Source organism: Schistocerca gregaria, chromosome 6 (assembly GCF_023897955.1).
Source record: "Schistocerca gregaria isolate iqSchGreg1 chromosome 6, iqSchGreg1.2, whole genome shotgun sequence".
In the NCBI taxonomy this organism is placed as follows: domain Eukaryota; kingdom Metazoa; phylum Arthropoda; class Insecta; order Orthoptera; family Acrididae; genus Schistocerca; species Schistocerca gregaria.
Window position 1 is genome coordinate 384,391,262 of NC_064925.1, and position 21,465 is coordinate 384,412,726.

General features: G+C 43.2%; 1 protein-coding gene across 1 annotated transcript in view; it reads right to left on the reverse strand.

Annotated features, from left to right (window-relative positions):
• The window catches only part of LOC126278891 (uncharacterized), a 201,259-nt gene that overhangs the window by 2,125 nt on the left and 177,669 nt on the right, over nt 1-21,465 (reverse strand). Inside the window, exon 5 of the mRNA XM_049979166.1 lies at nt 21,047-21,299. Coding sequence (XP_049835123.1) covers nt 21,047-21,299 — 253 coding nt within the window. The remainder of the gene's footprint in view (nt 1-21,046; nt 21,300-21,465) is intronic.

A 21,465-nucleotide genomic window follows, 5' to 3' on the forward strand; every position in this document is an offset into this window, starting at 1 on the left:
TTCATAAAAGTAAATTTCCTGTGGGGGTGTTGGCTACAAGAGGTTCTAGAGGGTACAACACACATTATCCTTAGTATCCCGTTCTGCGCATCAATGTCTTTCTCACGGATGAGATACCCCAAAATATGATGCGACAAGGCATTTTCATTTTCAAAATCAAGCGGGGGAATAGCTTGGATAAGGACAGCAATTAATTAGGAGCGACCTGGATTAAATTGGAGTGGCAACTACACACAAAAACGTTACTTTTGTGTAGGCTCTACTGCTGCATGGTCAGCTCTGGCTTACCATTGCTGTAAGACATGTGAACACTAAGCTGAGCAGGCTGCCGTTGATTGAAACGAAACGTCATTAGTGCAGAGTCTGTAGCTACAATTGGGAGGTAGGGGTGTACTACAGTACGTACAGTATAACATAGTGCCTTACAGTATTGATACTCCTCAGTGGAAGTCAATTAGAATAATTAGTAACTCCAGGACCAATGTTTTAAGACTAGTTTATAAGAGATGACTTGCGATGAAATTTATAAAGAAGCAAATGCTAACCTAAAATTTAATCTATTCCACGATAAATTAGTATCATTATTTGAAAATAGCTTTCTGCATGAGCTAATCAGAAAGGACATTTAACAGCTATCCATGATCACTAGAGGAACTAAAGTATGTTGTGAAAGGAAAAGGACAACGTATCTTTCGGTATGAACAAATAGGGATTCTGCACTAGTTAGACACTAAAAAAACTACTCAAAATTACTAAGAAAAATTACAAGAATATCATGGAACATACACATTATGTCAGAAATCAGCGGTTCCGGGAACAGGCTTAAGGCTGTGTAGAATGTAGCGAAACGAGGGACAGCTCAATTGGCCAAAGAACAAGATAACATTTCTATTGAATTAAATGGAAGGGCCATAAGTGATGAGCCACAGGTAGCAAATGTGTTTAAGGGGAGTTGGAACGCGCTATTCCGACAATGGTAAGTTTAGTGACTTGGATTCCCTGTATGTCAGGAACCACTGTTGCCATTGATATGACACTTTCACAGGATGTTAAACTGAATGTTCTGAGTCTACTAAACTATAATAATTGCATCTTAGCCACTGCTCTCGGAAATACAATTTTTTAATTACACAGTTAAAATTTTGTGCACTTTTTTGTACATTATCCTTAATAATTTTAATTATACATAACATTATGTTCTTCTTTTAGTTCAGTAGACTCAGGACATGTACGTTATTACTCCCTGAAAATTTTAATGCTATACTCGATGTGGTTCCTGAGATTTAGGGAAAAACGGAACGGAAAATGTAAATTTTCAGGAACGGTTTCTAAAGTTTCAAAAGACTGTAACTCACTTAATATATGCTTAATTTTTTATTTTCGTCACTCAGAAGCACACTACACCATACAGTATATCATCCTCGATCTTTCTCCAAGTTTTTCTTCCTTCTGGACTACCATCATTAAAAGGAGTAACAGCATCACTGCCCCCCCCCCCCCCCCTCTCCGCCGCCATCCCACTTTAGTGTCTTCTTTCCAACAAAAATATTGTTTGGTAAGCGAGTTCATATAAGATTACTGAACGACTCACTGGGATTTTGAGTTTGACCATGCAGACACTTCTTCAGTAATTCAGGGTTTGCCAGGTCTCTCTAAATAGGTTTTATGTTATCCACGACTGCTGCTGGGATAGAATGTTTATGGCTGTATGGACTGTTTGAGTACTAGGCATTGCGGTAATTGCACCATGAATGAGGTCCAGGAGGGCAAAGGTGGTGTATTGGTTTTTCATCAGATGACAGTCTGTGGAAGAAGGTAACCATACTGCCTGCTTCATTTTCAAGAAATTCTCAGTATTATTTCTAATGGACATCCCATAATACTGCTGTAGTTCATCAGTGGAAGGGTGGAAGAGCTAGCAGACTGATGTAGGAGGATTGCAGCTTTGGCAGCAGCGTCTGCAGCTTCATTTCCCGTCAGACCGACGTGACCAGGAACCCTAATCAACATCACAATTTTTTGTGATATCGTAGTGAATTATTTAAATGTAGAAGCTCTCATATAGCCCTCGCTCCACTGCAGTCGGAAACAAAGTCCGCGGTTAAATACGTGGCACTGCATAACAGGACCACAATGCCAAGAGAAAACAAGACGTCGACCGGGAAATTGGGAAAAGAAGGTAACGGTTATTACGTGGGAACGAGTAAAGACTTGGCATATCGCAATGTATCCATCACTTAAAGTCAATCCACAACAAGAAAAATGCGTAGCCGTAATGGCTATTGAGATGAGTACATTAACAGTAACACGAGCTAAGCGTTATACTGCGTCCGGCAACAGAAGCGGATTCCCACCGTAACGTCAGTGTACGTACGTTGGCTGGCGCGCCGAGTCGACGCGGTACATGGCCATCCATCACACTGCCACGTCCTTCCGACAGCCACTCTCTGGCGAACTACACCACAGCCCATCACGATACCCTTCCTCTACCCGGGTACCAGCTGCGTTATGAGCCGGCGTCACTGCCATCAGACACCAGAGTTTCAAACAACGATACTCCACTGGAAAACGAAAACAACAATTCTGAAATAACTTCTGAATACTAATACGATTGCAGTCCAGTCAAGTACTGCACTGTTAATTCAAACGACAGCAGCCTAAACAGTGAGCTGATCACAGAGAGAATGTTGGGTCAGGGACATCTTGCAACGTAACCTCCGAGTAACGGTACAGGAAGACGTAACTTGCCGTAACAATTACCTCAGTACATCAGCTTGACACGATTGTGAGAACCGAGGGAGATGGCGCAGTGGTTAGCGCACTGGACTCGCATTCAGGAGGACGACGGTTAAAACTCGCGTTCGGCCTCCCAGATTTAGATTTTCCGTAATTTCCTTAAATCTCTTCAGACAAATACCGGTATGGTTTCTTTGAAAGGGTACGGCTGATTTCCTTCCCCATCCTTGACACGATCCGAACTTGTACTCCGTCTCTAATGAACTCGATGTCGACGGGGCGTTAAACCCAAACGTCCTTTCCTTCTATTACGTTGATGTGAAATGGTAATTCCTGAAGATTGGAGTTTAACAAAGGTGGGCGTTCAGTAGTCGCACTTCGGTACCAGTAGAAATACTTAGCGAAGTTGTTACCAAAATCTGTGACACGGATAATTTTGGCACAATAGAAGCTGATGTCATAGCGTGAGATAGCAAATGCCGTTGGAGAGCCTCGAAATATCATTTCATGACTGCCGACTCACTTTCAAATTACGGGAGGTTTATGGATAACATGAGGGTAAGGTTGTTCGTGAGCATCTACAGCCAGAATGGTCGCTATCTCACAGTCATATTAAGCATTAAGGGTATACGGAACGCCCTATGCTTACAATATTAAATTGAGCTAAAAGTTAGGTACATTTCCTCATTTGTTATTTGGACGATACTCATGATTTTTTCACAGAATGCAGAGATGTGTTCTGCTTTTATGCTGAATTATTAATTTTGAAAAAATAATGTATAGTTTTTCAGATATTTTATTTTTTGTAAATGTTAAAAAAAGTTATACATTTTAACAAATATTTTAAAATTTACATCCGTTAATACAAAAGATTCCACATATATTTTAATTCAGATATATTAGAAGGTCTTAAGGAACAACTACAGAAAATTTCATCTTTCTACTATAAATAGGCCCTGAGAAAATGTACCTTATACACAAAAAACTAAAATTATAGGAAATTAGCTTCAAAGTTTTTACTTCAGTACAAGCCTGCTCCATAGCTTGTATTATCAGAATCGTCCAACAGCTTCCTCTTGATGGCTCTGCTGTCTAGCCATCTTTGAATATACTTTTATGGCATTATCTGAAGACCTGAGCCGTTCCTTGTCCAAACGAAGCATAGCTGAAGTAGTTCGTAGTCCTACACAGAGCCCCAACTTCTGCAGAACTTTGCACTTTGTTATATTGCCCTGATTGAATGATGAAACAGCATCATAAACGCCAAAGTGAAGTGTGTTTATACGCACAAACACAATTTTAGATAGTCTATTCCATATCACATGGTTCACACACTCATTTGGATTTTGTGTCCGGACATGAAGACATTTCTTTGGTAGACTAATATGTGCGAGGTCTCGAATATTGGTTTTATTTCATCCATTATGGCAGGTGGCAGGTGGCAGGTGATGAGGGTGATTGTATTGTTTCTTAGTTACCGTGTCTCTGTTGTACTTGCACAAACTATCGTCTCCCTTTTGGACATAGCCCATGTTGGGGATTCTCATTGTTTGAAGCTGTATGAAAAAACAGAGCCCAGGCTGCTCTTCTCATTAATTCTGCATCTGCTGTATTCTGTCTTATTGCTAGACCACAGCACTTCTGAATATGATCTACTGCAGCATCTGTCAGTCTATTTTTCCCATCTAAAGTTTTTCCATCGCTCAATTTCTTGCCTTTCATGCTAGCCTTGAGCCGTCGAAGTCTTGATCCCATCCTTTTCTGAACATGGCCAACACACTACAATTTGGAAATTTTCACATCGTTACCATAGGGTCTCAGTTCGTCAATTTCTTTGAAAGCCTTTGACTCACCATCTCCAAGACAATTTATGTATCTAACGTTGTACCATTTTACTGAGCATTGATAAATACTTCTTACACCAGCAACTTCCATACCACCACTTGACCCATAGTAATTTGCTATGCACTCCTCTTCATGTTTATTTTTCATTTTCTCCTTGCATCTGCAATGCTTGGAAAGTATTGCCACATCAACTACTTTACCAGTGTCCACACTTGTAGCTGTTACTACACCATTCAGAGATGTGTGGCTTCTCTTCTGCCAGCTTCCGTCAAAAGCTATGGACAAGTCTCTGCTATTATTATTTTCAACAACTGCTTCCTCAACAGCATCTTTCATGTTTTCCTGTGCCACATCTTCTTCAGCAGAGCCTATTGCAATTATGTGTTTGTTAAATTTTGAAGGTGGAGGAGGGAGGTTCATCACACCACACAACATGACACCTGCAACCCTGCCCTTTCCTATACACCGTAATCCATAAACCAGTCCAATGTTTATATCGTATAGTTTACCTGTATCTGCAGCGACATGTGAGGAATTGAAGAAAGTAACACTGTGTTTGCAATAATTGCACATCAACTCTAATTCACAAGTAAGTCCTACATGTAAGATTGTTTTCAATGAAACACCACATTTTCCACATTGTTTGCAGCACACATTGTTCTCCAAAACGTCTGATAATAAAGAGACATTAATTACCTCATATTTTATAGACCCAGCATTTAATTTCTTGTATTCTTCTTCAATTCTAGCTAGTTTTCTTCTTGGAGCACTTTCCACTGTAGTGGCAGCAGCATCACTCAATGTATCACTACCAGTGTTGAGGTTAGTCGCTACTGGGACATCAGATACTGATGAAGATGAATCAGACGAATTTTTAGTACACTTTACTTTCTTGTGCCAATGTACACGCTTTCTAAATACCTTCAGACTAGGTCTTGGCATGTTGATGGAAAGAAAACTCAATGACTTCTCCACATACGACTTTCACAACAATGTCATGGATGTACTCACAAAGGAAACAATACAAATGGTGCAGAATCTAATGTCAACTATCTAGCAGTGTAGCCAACAAAAAAGCTAACTCTCTTGTGCTCAATTATATCTCTGGCAAGGCTGTCTATATTATCAGGTATATTTCGCGTCTCATATACATGTTGCGGAATATCGTGTGTCAAAATGATTTTAAAAAATTATGTAAAATAGTTCTATTCACGTCATTCAAATATTTTATACATAGTATTAAACGGGAGAGTCTAAATTTTTCGAAAATGCATTTACCCAAAAATCGATTTTTTTATCGAAAAACTCATTCAGTGTACCCCAAAATCCACTATCTCAAGTTGTCTATATTTTTTGTTAAACCAGTCTCGAAATTTTTTGGGATGATGGGGTACGTAGGACAGCACAAAGCTTAGGAATGAAATGCATTTGCCAGTAATCTTTCTAGTATGTACCGGGTGATCAAAAAGTCAGTATAAATTTGAAAACTGAATAAATCACGGAATAATGTGGATAGAGAGGTACAAATTGACATACATACCTGGAATGACATGGGATTTTATTAGAACAAAAAAAAAGACAAAAGATCAAAAAATGTTTGACAGATGGCGCTTCGTCTGATCAGAATAGCAGTAATTAGCATAACAAAGTAAGACAAAGCAAAGATGATGTTCTTTACAGGAAATGCTCAATATGTCCACCATCATTCCTCAACAATAACTGTAGACGAGGAATAATGTTGTGAACAACACTGTAAAGCATGTCCGGAGTTATAGTGAAGTCGGATGTTGTCTTTCAGTATCCCTAGAGATGTCGGTCGATCACGATACACTTGCGACTTCAGGTAACCCCAAAGCCAATAATCGCACGGACTGAGGTCTGGGTACCTGGGAGGCCAAGCATGACGGAAACGGCGGCTGAGCACACGATCATCACCAAACGACGCGCGCAAGAGATCTTTCACGCGTCTAGCAACATGGGGTGGAGCGCCATCCTGCATAACCATCGTGCGTTCCAGCAGGTGTTTATCAGCCAGGCTGGGGATGATGCGATTCTGTAACATATCGGCGTACCTCTCACCCGTCACGGTAACAGTTACAAAACCAGAATCACGGATTTCTTCGAAGAAAAAAGGCCCGATAACGGTAGATGTGGTAAATCCAACCCATACCATGACTTTCTCGTCGTGCAATGGAGTTTCCACGACAGTTCTAGGATTTTCGGTAGCCCAAATTCTGCAGTTGTGGGCGTTGAAAGACCCTCGGAGCGTGAAATGAGCTTCGTCGGTCCACAACACGTTACTCAACCAATCGTCATCTTCCGCCTTCTTTTGAAACGCCCACACCGCAAATGCCCTCCGCTTCACTAAATCGCCAGGTAACAGTTCATGATGCTGATAGATTTTGTTCGGATAGTATCGGAGGGTACGCCTAAGTGCCAACCAAACAGTAGTGTATGGAATGCCGGTGCGACGTGCGACTGCACGAGCGCTGACTTCCCCGCGCATAGACGAACCCGCTACAGTCTCCACTTCTTCCTGAACTGTCTCAGCAGCATTACGCCTTATGCTCGGTCGGCCACGACGGGGTCTATCGTCTAAACAACCCGTGTCTTCGAAGTTCGAAATCATTCTCGCCACATCTGCATTTGTCAACGGACCTTTACCCGTTCGAATCCCCTTCCTATGGCGATAAGATCGTAACGCTGAACTAGCACATTCCCCATTCTGATCATACAGCTTCACTAAAAGCCCTTTTCAGTCAACATGCTGCGACTGCTGGCGCTTCTGATTCTTTCTCTCATTACAGCTCCTTTTATACACGATTTTCATGCGCAGTTACTGACGTTTTGCTGTCCAGCGTCATCTGTCGGAAATTTTGTGAACTTTTTTTTTGGATGCTTATAAAACCCCATGTCATTCCAAGCATGTGTGCCAATTTTACCTCTCTATCTACATTATTCCATGGTTTATTAAGTTTTCAAATTTATACTGGCTTTTTGATCACCCAGTATATTAATGAGTTCTACATAGCAACTTTTATCTTTGCATTACATGTTTTTCTAATATGTACGTATAAACTGTCTTTCATTCTATAGATCTGAAGTTGACTCCTGCCAATATGCTCAGGTGGTACGTAGCAACGGCAAATGGTCCGAATATACACTGGGTTAGGAGTGAAAGTAACTTTTGCGTGATGTGGTGCTGCCAAATAACATAGCTCGATGAAAGGTTGACCACACATAGAAAGAACTGCTACAGCACACTACAGCACAGGAGGTAACTGAAAGGAATACGCAATGATACGAACAGAAATAACACTTTTATTCAAAGACAATAATTACACTGAAGTCATTGTGATTAATGATTGTCTTCTGGACAATACGAAAAGGCCGAGACATGGTTTTTAATATGGTGAGTGGCCACCACAGACGGCAGGGCATGCTCTGGAAGATGCATCCATGCTGACCACAAAGTTGTTAAGGAGTTTTTGTGGTAGGTGTTCCATTCCTCCACCAACGCGCTTATCAACTGCTGGATCGTCGCTGATGCATATGGCCTTGCTGCAATACGTCTCCCCGACGCATCCTAAAGGTTATAGATGGGATTTAAGTTGGGGAAACAGCTAGACCAGTTCTATCTATCGCTTGAGCCTTGTCCCGCAGGGTCAGCCGTCGTTAATCGGATTTGGCAGGTTAATGTTTAAGGGTGGCCGGATGCCCTTCCTGCCACCACCCCGTACACATTTGGCTCAAGTGATAATTTTTATGTACTTCATTTACATAAATGAATTCACGATGTACCAATATCCGATGCCTATTAGTCCTACAACAAGCAAAAAGTCTTACATCAGGAAAGAGTCCCACATTTCATTCACACGCTCCACTCCCTCAGGCATGAGATCGAAAAGTAGTAGAAAGAAATTTTTGTATAAATTTGGAATCGTCGTATTCTTTCGTATCATTTGTGTGGTGTCCCCGTTTCTTCTTCTTCCTCATTCTAACAAACAATCTTGCCACCACTAATTCTGTAACTATTCCTGCCTTTGACAAAACTTATTCTTCGGTTAACTTCACTAACCCTGCCAGAATCATCAGTTAATTATCTCGTATTTATTCACTGGTTAGGCGCTATTAAGTGTTCGTACAACACGTTTTCACGCTATTCCGTGAACAGAACTTAAGGGGCTGCTAACCGGGGACTGTACAACTGGCCCTTTGTAGTGTAGCGACGTGGCAAAAATTTCCTGTCAAAATTTCATTTCCTGGATACACTGAGAAGATTAATATGTAAACTTTCTTACCTGTTATTCCTGTTATTCGTTTATTTCCACTCTTCTAGACCGAATCTATGAATTTAGCTAATAACTGTAACAATGCTGATCATTTGCGCATCCTGTCAACCGCATAAACAAACAGCGATTGGCATTCACCTGTTCAGGTTTATTCGGCACAGCCCGTATGGCTACGTCCCCTTTTGTATGCGAGAAAGTTTTTTATTTCTAGACGCGACGGGGACTTCCCTTGCAGAGGCATCACGTACACTATGCACACATTCAAAAACAACTTATGATCCGTTCAGGAATCAACTCGGAATGTTTCCAGAATCAGATTTCCACACTGCAGCGGGGTGTGCGCTGAGATGTTTGTCTTTCGCGGGCAAGTGCTCTACCGACAGAGCATTTGCCCTCGAAAGGCAAAGGTCCCGAGTTAGAATCTCGGTCTGGCACACAGTTATAATCTGCCAGGAAGTTTCAACACAGAATGTGTTCAAAAATCGACTGCGATGCGTTTCAAAACCATATGAATGATCGATAGACCGACATGCGCTGGATACTAAGGCGCTTCGTCAAGATTATGAATCTGACGCCCCGTGAAATTGGCCTCCGTAGCAGATATCCCGGTCTGTCCTCCCCCCCCCCCCCCCCCCCCGACCCCCCCACCCCCTCACCTTGATCAGAGCATACCGAACAAGACAGCGATACAAAAGTTGGATATGGGACGGCAGTAAGGATCGAAGTCGAGCCAAATGCTGAACAGTCTCGTGCACCATCATCTAGCTATGAGAACAACTGATGCTAATAGTATCTGACGTGCCTCTCGAATTTACGGGCAACGGCCTAATTGGCTAACTTCAATGCTTATCAACTCGGAGACGGGGCAATGTATCCATTTTTTTTGACAGTAACTTCTCAGCACAACCTACGCTGCAACATCCTTAAAAGCTTTTAAAATTATTTCTATCCACCCCGTGTAGCTGACCTAGCCGAAAGCTCGTAAGCTCGTAAGCTTTCGGCTAGATCACTTACACAGGATGGACAGAAATAATCTGAAAAGCAAGGATGTTGCAGCGTAGGTTGTGCTGAGAAGCTACTGTTAAGAAAATTGATACATTGCCCCTTCTCCGTGTGAAACCAGTGAAGCCACGGCTTCGTCACAGAGGTATTACAAAGAGTTTACTAACACGTGAGATTTTCTGAACTCAAAAGAAACTTTATAATACGCCACAAAGAGCACAAAGACAAAAGTCGGAAAACCTACGTATGGTGCCCATTTCGAAAACGTAGGCTAAGGCAGTGGAAACATAAAGAATGGTTTGAAAATTCTGCACCCAAGGGAGAAGATGAATTACTTGACGCATTCGAGGAGGTGGAAATACACGATGAACAGAGGAGAAACCCGGAATTGAACAGAGGAGAAACCCGGAATTGCTATGCAGTTAACAGGATTAGTACAAAACGAGTGTTTTTTCTTCCTCACCTCAGTACGGAAACACGGACCTCAAAAGAAGTGTCACATAAACTACTCACAAGGTGGAATGCAACACAGCACGTCCGTGGTATATTTACGCGGCTGCGGGTGGATATAGCACTCGAATAAACAAGTACAGAAAGTCAACTACAACAGGATAGTACCCTGCTAATATGTGCGGATAGGAAGGCATATCTTTGCATACTGAAGCGTAAACAAGAAGAGAGAGCGCTAGAAATTTATTGCTGATTAGTCTGATAAGAGTACCATTCCAATAAAGTCGTCTCGGTTTACAAGGTGCGTCATTCCGAATAAAACACTCGAGCTTTAGACAGCTGTCTCCGCCATAGTCATCATGAGTTGAAACCAATAACTGCCAGGATTGACAACGTGTTCTGCTTATACGGGGTAAGTCAGGAGGAAAGGTGCGTGTTTTGACGGGTGATAGCATTAGTGTAGGAAAAGGGAGAGAAGGAAACGTAGTAGGTGAATATGGATTGGGGCTAAGAAATGAAAGACGAAGTCGCCTGGTAGGATTTTGCACAGAGCACAAGTTAATCATAGCTAACACTTGGTTTAAGAATCATGAAAGAAGGTTGTATACATGGAAGAACCCTGGAGATACTAAAAGGTATCAGATAGATTATATAATGGTAAGACACAGATGCTGAAGGTTAGATGGGTAGATCACATAACTAATGAGTAGATATTGAATAGAGTTGAGGAGGAGTTTCTGGCACAACCAGGTTTTAAATTGTAAGACAATTCCAGGGGCAGATGTGGACTCTGACCACAATCTATTGGTTATGACCTGTAGATTAAAACTGAAGAAACTGTAAAAAGGTGGGCATTTAAGGAGGTGTGACCTAGATAAACTGAAAGAACCAGAGGTTGTACAGAGTTTCAGGGAGAGCATAAGGGAACAATTGACAGGAATGGGGGAAAGAAATACAGTAGAAGAAGAATAGAATGGGTAGATTTAAGGGATGAAGTAGTGAAGGCAGCAGAGGAACAAGTAGGTAAAAAGACGAGGACTAGTATAAATCCTTGGGTAACAGAAGAAATATTGAATTTAATTGATGAAAGGAGAAAATATAAAAATGCAGTAAATGAAGCAGGCAAAAAGGAATACAAACGTCTCAAAAATGAGATCGACAGGAAATGCAAAATGGTTAAGCAGGGATGGCTAGAGGACAAACGTAAGGATGTAGAGGCTAATCTCACTAGGGGTAAGACAGATACTGCCTACAGGAAAATTAGAGAGACCTTTGGAGACAAGAGAACCACTTGTATGAACATCAAGAGCTCAGATGGAAACCCAGTTCTAAGCAAAGAGGGGAAGGTAGAAAGGTGAAAGCAGTATATAGAGGGTCTATACAAGGGCGACGTACTTGAGGACAATATTATGGAAATGGAAGAGGATGTAGATGAAGATGAAATTGGAGATACGATACTGCGTGAAGAATTTGACAGAGCACTGAAAGACCTGAGTCGAAACAAGGCCCCCGGAGTAGACAAAATTCCATTGGAACTACTGACGGCCTTGGGAGAGCCAGTCCTGACAAAACTCTACCATCTGGTGAGCAAGATGTATGAAGCAGGCGAAATACCCTCAGACTTCAAGAAGAATATAATAATTCCAGTCCCAAAGAAAGCAGGTGTTGACAGATGTGAAAATTACCGAACCATCAGTTTAATAAGCCACAACTGCAAAATACTAACACGTATTCTTTACAGACGAATGGAAAAACTAGTAGAAGCCGACCTCGGGGAAGATCAGTTTGGATTCCGTAGAAATATTGGAACACGTGAGGCAATACTGACCTTATGCCTTATCTTAGAAGAAAGATTTAGGAAAGGCAAACCTACGTTTCTAGCATTTGTAGACTTAGAGAAAGCTTTTGACAATGTTGACTGGAATACTCTCTTTCAAATTCTGAAGGTGGCAGGAGTAAAATACAGGGAGCGAAAGGCTATTTACAATTTGTACAGAAACCAGATGGCAGTCATAAGAGTCGAGGGGCATGAAAGGGAAGCAGTGTTTGGGAAGGGAGTGAGACAGGGTTGTAGCCTCTCCCCGATGTTATTCAATCTGTATATTGAGCAAGCAGTAAAGGAAACAAAAGAAAAATTTGGAGTAGGTATTAAAATCCATGGAGAAGAAATAAAAACTTTGAGGTTCGCCGATGACATTGTAATTCTGTCAGAGACAGCAAAGGACTTGGAAGAGCAGTTGAATTGAATGGACAGTGTCTTGAAAGGAGGATATAAGATGAACATCAACAAAAGCAAAACAAGCATAATGGAATGCAGTCGAATTAAGTTGGGTGATGCTGAGGGAATTAGATTAGGAAATAAGACACTTAAAGTAGTAAAGGAGTTTTGCTATTTGGGGAACAAAATAACTGATGATGGTCGAAGTAGAGAGGATATAAAATGTAGACTGACAATGGCTAGGAAAACGTTTCTGAAGAAGAGAAATTTGTTAACATGGCGTATTGATTTAATTGTGAGGAAGTCGTTTCTGAAAGTGTTTGTATGTAGTGTAGCCATGTATGGAAGTGAAACGTGGACACGAAGAGAATAGAAGCTTTCGAAATGTGGTGCTACAGAAGGATGCTGAAGATTAGATGGGTAGGTCACATAACTAATGAGGAAGTATTGAATAGGATTGTGGAGAAGTTTGTGGCACAACTTGACCAGAAGAAGGGATCGGTTGGTAGGACATATTCTGAGGCATCAAGGGATCACCAATTTAGTATTGGAGGGCAGCGTGGAGGGTAAAAATCGTAGAGGGAAACCAAGAGATGAATACACTAAGCAGATTCAGAAGGATGTAGGTTGCAGTAGGTACTGTGAGATGAAGAAGCTTGCACAGGATAGAGTAGCATGGAGAGCTGCATCAAACCAGTCTCAGGACTGAAGACCACAACAACAACAACAACAACAGCATTAGTGATTCTGAACAAACAACATGTTGTGGACATATGCCGTATTCCGAACGGTTTCCGAGATAGAACACTTTTACTGTATATTTCTATTTATTTCCTGTATTATTCATTGTCATTGTTAACAACGTACCACAGTAGAATAGAGGAAGTTGCGACGGACATTTTGATACAGTACGCTTGTGGTAAATCAAGTCGGAAAACTACCTGAAACTGCCCTACCAAAAGTACCTACGCTACAGCGCACGCTCGTCGTGTGAGACTTTCAATAGTCTCGCGATCTCTTCGCGCAAACTGTTAGTCATAGACAAAAAATAAATAGGACCTTTTTAGTAGCTAATTTAATTTAGTATAATTGAGTACTGAGACACGTTTTCGTTGAAGTGTGGGATTTTCGAGCTAGTAAAGGAAGACGTACAAAAGTGATGTTTAACGTCTTCTATCTCGGAAACCATTCGTAATAGGGCATATGTACATATGAAGTTTTTTGTTCGGAATCATTAATACTATCGCGTCTCAATGCATGTACCTTTCCTCCTGACTCACCCTGTAAATATGTAATGGTAGCTTCTGGAACCTTCCACTCTGGCCCTTTCTGGTTCCAGAGCTGTCATTACATCTATGTAAGCAGAAGTCTTGCCACCCCTGTAAGTCAGCGATTTCAATTCCTGATGACGAAGGTGGAGATAGCTGTGGAAAGCTAGAGTGCTTCTTTCGAAATGACGCAACTTGTAAACCGAGAACATTTTATTGAAGCATGCCACCGCAAAAGATTCCGAGGACACAAGATTACTACACATTGTCCTAAATAAATGAACCACATAGACCGTGACTTTAATAAGTGGGACAAAATGCAGGGAACGATCGCTAAGGGGCTAAGGTGCAATAAAGGTCGCAAGGATATATCGCCAGAAATGGCTTCCTAGGGAGGTACACCCATTTGAAAAAGGATTTAAAAGTTCTTCCGCAGTGACCTCTTCATCAGCACCAGGCAGGTGACACACCAGCGTGGAGTGTGGAACACTCTTCACCACAACTGTCACTATCCACATCACTTATGACTCGTGCAGGCTGTATTGCCTATGGACTTGCTTTCTGGACGACAGTATTGTCTCTCGTTCATTGTGCAGGCCACCACCACCATATATTCTTTGCATAAATGGGCTATCCTTACGAGTGGCGGTATCGTCAACCTTGACAACACCCGACTGTGGTCAACGGAGGATCCCCACAGTATGGTGCCAGGAAACCGCTAACCGTAGTTTGTCCTCAATGTATGGACGGGAACTATTGGCGACTGCCTGCTGGGACCAGTCATTACTTCACAACACCTCACAGACGAGACATACCTGCACACTTTCTGCGGTTGACCCTGTCTTTCCTTCTGGAAGAGGTGCCTTTAGTGGTGTCAAGGATTAGTGAATGTTTTGTGATCGTCCTCCAGATCATTTCCCTCTTGAGTGTGGTGCTAAAACACTAGTGGAGACTGAAGAGTCTCACTGAGTTGGTGTTTTCTCATGTCTGCTTTCAATCATAAAAACCTAAACTGTAAACATCTTTGAACTCTACCTTCAGGTGGGTATACATCCTTTGGAACGTATTCCCAGTCATACCTCCAGATCACCTGCCCTTTTCTGCAGTTTGACATACTTTAGTAAAATCACTCTGTATTTTTATCTTATGACTACTATAATTTTATATTTTGGGTACCAATGTAAACTCTTTGTAAATTTTTATTCCTTACAACAAAACACGTAAGGGAAAACCAGCTTCGCCCAGCCAATGGTCATCCGGCAAGTGGAGATGTTACTGTTGCATTGTCAACCTGCTACACTGATATCTGTGTTGACAGCGCTATGGGAACATTACGTCACCGAATACAGCCACTGCTTTCATTCTGAAGACGATTACTGGTTGCTACTTCATTGTGAAACGCTTTCGTCATTTGTCGTAAGGAGGAAAATAGAATATTTCCAACCAATCACATAATCTCGGTTTAGAATATGTGACGAAGTAGTAGCTTTGTTAATTTGTGCAAGCAGTCCCCCAATTTGATTATATAACCTAGATTCCTTGCAAAGGTTGCACATTAATGTCAATACGCATAGTTTTTATGTAGTTGTATTTTGACCGGAAATGGCTGTTTAACATATTTTACTCTACAAGTTAGATTGTAGTAAATGGTGTGATTAAAAATCTGTAATCTCTAACGAATAAAAAAGATTGTAATATGATGAAAACTACTATGCTATACACGGTGCCTCCCAGTACCGTTAGGACTGCTTGTGTGAAATTCCAAACTGCGATGCTATCTTGCGGCCAGCTGCTGTGTTACAGTCCTTGAAGTTTGAACAAGAGCTATGTAGAAGGTTGTGGCGATACCTGTAAGACACCGCTAGCCCACGCCTCTCGCGGTGTGCGTTTAACCCCATTTAAATGACGCGCCAAGCGCGCGCCCAGCGGCTGTACGATTAATTAAATAATCGGCGTGCTAATCAGAGTTGAAATCTCTGGTCCAGAGGGACGTGAAGAGGCTGTGGTCCAGAGAGAGAGTAGAGTCTGTCGAGTCTTGTGCAGTCTTAAGAGTCAGTCGAGCTAGAAAGTGTCTTGTGAAACGATCATTCTGTGGATAATATTAGTGTGATGATTTCTTTTATATGTGTTGTGTTGTCTTCTTCGATGAGTAAAAAAAAAAAAATAGGTAAAATAAATTTTTGTGATGTCCATCAATAAGTTCATTCCAGTAAAAATAGAACCACTTCCCTTCACCTTTATTCACCCTTTTTTTCTTTCTTTCCTTACAACAAAAACAAAAAACAAAAAAATTAACACCCTCCCTTTTTTTTTAAATTCCGGACATCACAAGGTCAATGCGCGAGCATCGCTGCAGCTGGCGTTCTGGTCGTGGATGTAATACCACGTGTCTGACACTCGTAGGAAAATGGTGATGAGCAGCGATGCAACATCAGGTTATGTGTTAATTTTTGTGTTTGTGGTTGAGAATTCGTCGAATTCGACCCGAATGCTGAGGTAGGTTCCTGGGCGGTCACCCATGACAACGCCCCATCCTATTAAACGACGATTGTGCGCGTTTTCCGCCAGCAAACGGATCACATTCCTCGATCATCCACCCTATTCGCCGCATTTGGCCCCAGCTGACCCTTCGTTATTCCCCAAATTGAAGTTGGTGGTGAAAGGACACCGCTACTACGCAGTTATGGACAAGAAAGAAAAAAATATGCTGTAGTACTAGATGTAATTTCAAAAAAAGACTACAGTGACAGTTTCAAAACACACTTAAAACGTTCTCGGTTGTGTGTTGATTCAGTTACAAATACTGTTATAAATACAGAGATTTTGTGAACATATTCCGTGACTTATTTTTCATAGCCACAGCCCTAACGGAAATGGGACACATTATGTAAATGATGAAGGCTGATGTATTTATAACATGAACATAAGTGGATCAAATACGGATTCCCGTGGTGCACCTGTACTGGTTATTCCCCATTCTGAAGTTGCTGTTTCGCTGTGTACACTCTTGTGTTTTTCACTGCGACTCTCTGCATCCTTTTGGATGGGATGAAATCCAGTCACAAACAAGATATCTGCCACCATAATATCAGAGCATCTCTAAGACGGTTTTGTATAATACGAAACATGAATGAAAAATAGTACGATGTGTTAGTTTAGTCAGACTATACACAAAACAACTCGCGGTGTGTGTGTGCGTGTATGTGAGTGTTTGTGTGTGTGTGTGTGTGTGTGTGTGTGTGTGGGTGGGTGGGTGGGTGGAGCGGTACCTGCTTTTGGGCTTCTGCTATCAAAGGTCGTTCTCGCAGAAAAAGGAAATTACAGTTACATTTTCTGGTGTTGAAGTTAGTCCATTGTGCTTTATTTTAATACTGTCCGCGTGCTTAGCTTGGTGGTAGTGTGCTCGCCTCTCATGCAAGTGGGCCCGGGTTCGATTCCCGGCCGGGTTGGAGATTTTCTCCGCTTGGGGACTGGGCTTTGTGTTGTCTTCATGATAATTTCATCCTCATGGCCGGCGCGCAAGTCGCCCAACGTGGCGTCGAAAGAAATAAGACCTGAACTTGACGGCCGATCTTCCCCGTATAGGGGCCTCCCGGCAAACGATTCCATTCGCTCATACCCATTTTTTATTTTAATACTTGGCGTGTCAGCAAAGAGTACTACTACTGCTTCTTGAACACGTGGTGACAGATCATTTACACAGCATAGGATATGAGTAATTTTAAATGTGGACTGTTGCTTTATGATGAGCCTGTCCGTTCAAAGCTAATTAGGCCGCTATTTTATTAACAAATAGCATTATTAACAGTGTCTTGTTACTGTTCTTACTTTATCGTAAGAACGAACCTGTGTTTTCATACATGCTCTTCTCACAATGACGGTTTCCATCAAAATAGTAAGATCATTTATTTACAAGAAGAACAAAACTGTGCCCAATATCGCTACCTGCAGTATATCTTTAGTGACTATTCCCCTATCTGAAGACACTGTTTCCCGGTAATTCTTACAGTAACTCTCTGCATCCTTTTAGTTATGAGGAGCGTTCAATAAGTAATGCATCATACTTCTCCTCTGAGGCAGTTTGGTTTTATTGGGGTTTGAATATACCATATTATTTAAGACTCTTCTGGCTACAAAGCCCTATTTTCCAGCAGAATCTCCGTTCAGTGAAACGGATTTACGCTACCTTATTGGGAAGGCCTGTACGCCCGCGTTGTGTCATTCTACTGGTCGACGTCAGAGCCAACATGTTGCTGCGTCAATAACGTCCCCACCGTCTACATACAGCTTCCAACTGAGGGCATCCGCCACTGCGCCAAACAGGTGGAAGTCGGAAGGTGTGATATCCAGACAGCACGGTGGATGAGGATGTTTTGCGAACTCCTGTCTGTTGCACATCCTTGTGTGACGCCTTGGGTTGTCATGGACAAGAAGTAGTTTGTTTTGCTTTTATTGTGTCGGCGAACGTACTGAAGTTGGTTCTTCAATTTCCTGAGGGTATCACGATACACGCCAGAGTTGGTCGTTGCACGACAGGGAGAACAGCAAACAGAATAATCCCTTCAGAGTCCTAGAAGACAGTCGCCTGTCTTTGCCAGCTGGGGGTGTGACTTTGAAATATTTCTGTGGTAGAAAAGTGGTGGCGCCACTCCATGGATTGCTGCTTTGTTTCTGGTTTGAAGTGATAAAACCATGTTTCATCGCCTCTGACAATTTCGACAAAAAATTTTCACGATCAGCCTTGCAGCATGCAAGCAATTTCGCACAGATGCTCCTTATAGTCTTCTGTTAGGTGCTGACGAACCCAGCGGGCACACGCCTTTGAGTATTCCAACTGGTGGACGAGTGTGTCAGCACTACAAATAGAGATGTCCAGCTGAGCAGCGAGGTGTTTCATTGTCATCCATCAATCACTTCAAATGAGAGTGTCCGCACGTTCCAACATTGCAGGAGTCACAGCAGTGTGCGGCCAGACAGCAAGCAGGAAATCGGACACATCTGGGTGAACTTGTCGTCTAGTGACTCACCGTACTTTAGCCCGCTTCCAGGTTTCTTTAGACGTTCTTCAAGCAGCTATGAATATTTGTATTGCTCTGGTTTTCCGCCAAAAGAATCTCAGTGAGAGCTCTCCGCCTGGAAAGCACCTCCGTCAGAGAAGCCATTTTGGAGCTTACGTATAGCGCCGCCATCTGTCAGAACTTTATGAAGCTATAGGGGCTGAAGCAGGAATATTCCACTACGTCTCACGACGAATTCAGCATTTTTTCGACAGAAATAGGCCGAGAAAAATGTGTTGCATTATGTACTAAACGCCCGTCGTATACAGGATAGAAATGAGCTACATGCAAGATCTGAGACATCATTATACTTGTACTCCCTGGGAGAACACTGAGAAATGCACAATCGAATTCTTTTGCCAAGTCTCCATCCTCACCTGATGCGTCCACCTGCACCTCTATCTGCACTGCCTCCTTCCCTCTACCCAATGTGGCTTTCGACCATCCTTTTCTGCAGATGGTCTCCTCCACCTGACTCACCTCATCCGAAACAACTAAATTCCCATCGCTCCACCATCTTCATCTCTTTCGACCTTTAAAGTGTCTACGACTGTGTATGGCATTCCAGTCTCCTCTCCAAGCTCCAAACCCTCGCCCTCCCTGTTAACTACATCCGTCTGATCGCCTCCTTCCTTTCTCAACGTCCTTCCAATGTCACCATCCACTACACAGATTCCTGCAACTTCCACCCCTCCGCCGGAGTGCCCCAAGGTTCCGTCGTCTCCCCTCTTCTCTACGTTCTTCATATGGCGGACATGCCGCCGCCTTCTACCCCCCATACACCTTCTCCAATACGCCGATGGCACCGCCTTCCTTGCCCTCGCCCCCAACCTACACCGCTCCCAGCACCTTCTCCAATTCCATCTAGACCGGTTCACCGCTTTGTGTAACCAGTGGCTGCTCAAGGTCAATCCTTCCAAAACCCAGGAAATCATTGTAGACAACACCACCCCTTCCTTCCGTCTCCTTGATTTTTATATCACTATCTACGGCCATCCTATCAACCACACCCCCACCCTCAAGTACCTTGGCGTCACCCTTGACCGCCACCTTCCCTGGACCCTCCATCTCGGGGCAGTCCAAGCGAAGGCACACTCCCTCCTCTGCCTCCTCAAATTCCTCTCCGGCCACACATGTGGTTTGGACTCCTCCACTGTCCTCCACATCTATAAATCCCTCATCCGCCCCATCCTCTGTTATGCCCATCCCGCCTGGATTTTCGCATCTCCTACCTACTACAAGTTCCTTCAAATCCTCAAACGCCATGCACTCCACCTTACCTATCACATCTACCTCCCATCCCCCATGCAGATCCTCTATGACTTAATTCCTTTCCCACACCTCCTCCTCTTCCTTGAACGTATACAGATCCTTTACACCTTCCGTAAACTTGATCCAACTCACCCGCTTGTCTCTCCTGTCCTTTCCCATTCCAATCCAATGCCGCGTCTGTACTCCTACATCCCACTCACTCTCCATCTTGCCACCCTCCATACCCCTGCCCAAGGTGGCTTCCACCAACTCCCCCTTCCGCATGATGCCCTCATCCCCTCGATCTACCCCTCCTTCCAGATTTGATCCTCCACTTCCTCCTCATTAGCTTTTCCTCCAGGGATCCCTCTTTCCCTTCTCTCCCTCCTAACTTCCTTCCCCCTCCTGTCTCCCTCTCCTCCCCCCTGGGCTTACACACCCTACTCTACCCTCTCCCCTCCCCCTCACTTCTTCTCCCCCACTGGCGTTCTCCACACCTCCGTCATTCCCTCCCCTATTCCATGAAGTAGGTCCCCCCTTTTTTCGTGCAATAGTGTGTGAAGTGCGTCGAAGATCGTCGTCAAAGTTTTCTGTGCAGTGTTTCTCCTTTCCAGTGCAATTGTGTCTCTTGAGAGTCCTCCATCATTCGACAGTGTACTCATTATGTCTTCGTGTGCGGTTGCACTTGCTTGTGCTATTCAGTGTCTTCAGTTCGAATGCCTTCGTTATTATTATTATGTGTGTCATTTGTTTTTTCATATTCATATTTTCTGTGTATCTGTCTACATGTTATCTGTTTTCTGCTTTTCTATGGCTCAAGAGCGGCGTAGATAGGTTTGTGCAAGGTTTGAAAATAACAATAAAGAAAAAAAATGCCAAGTCTCAGAAAATACCGGTTGTGTCAGTAGGGCACGTGGTGTATCGTACCTGCGCTTGGGTTTGAGCGGCGGCAGGTCGGGCTCGTAAGCGCCGGGCGCGGGCACCTTGGGGTCGCGGTACTGCTGCAGCAGCAGCCGCATCGTGGGCACTGCCGTGAAGCGCGCCGTCGCCGTCCACACGCCGTAGCGCTTGCGCGCCAGCAGCTTCTCGGCGTCGCTCGGCGGCACGTACATGTCCTTAGGCTGCACCCGGAACGCACGCGGCGCGAAGTGGTTCTTTATCGTCGACTCGTCTCGCGGGCCTGCGGGCACCAGGCGCGCCTCACAGTACCCGCACCGCCTCCTACTCAAATGCACAGCTTGAGGATCGTATAACACGTGTACTCGTATCACCAACTAGGGCTCAGCCACTGCACTGACGCACAGTGACACGTATACGGAGCATATATGGTTCAATTGGCTCTGAGC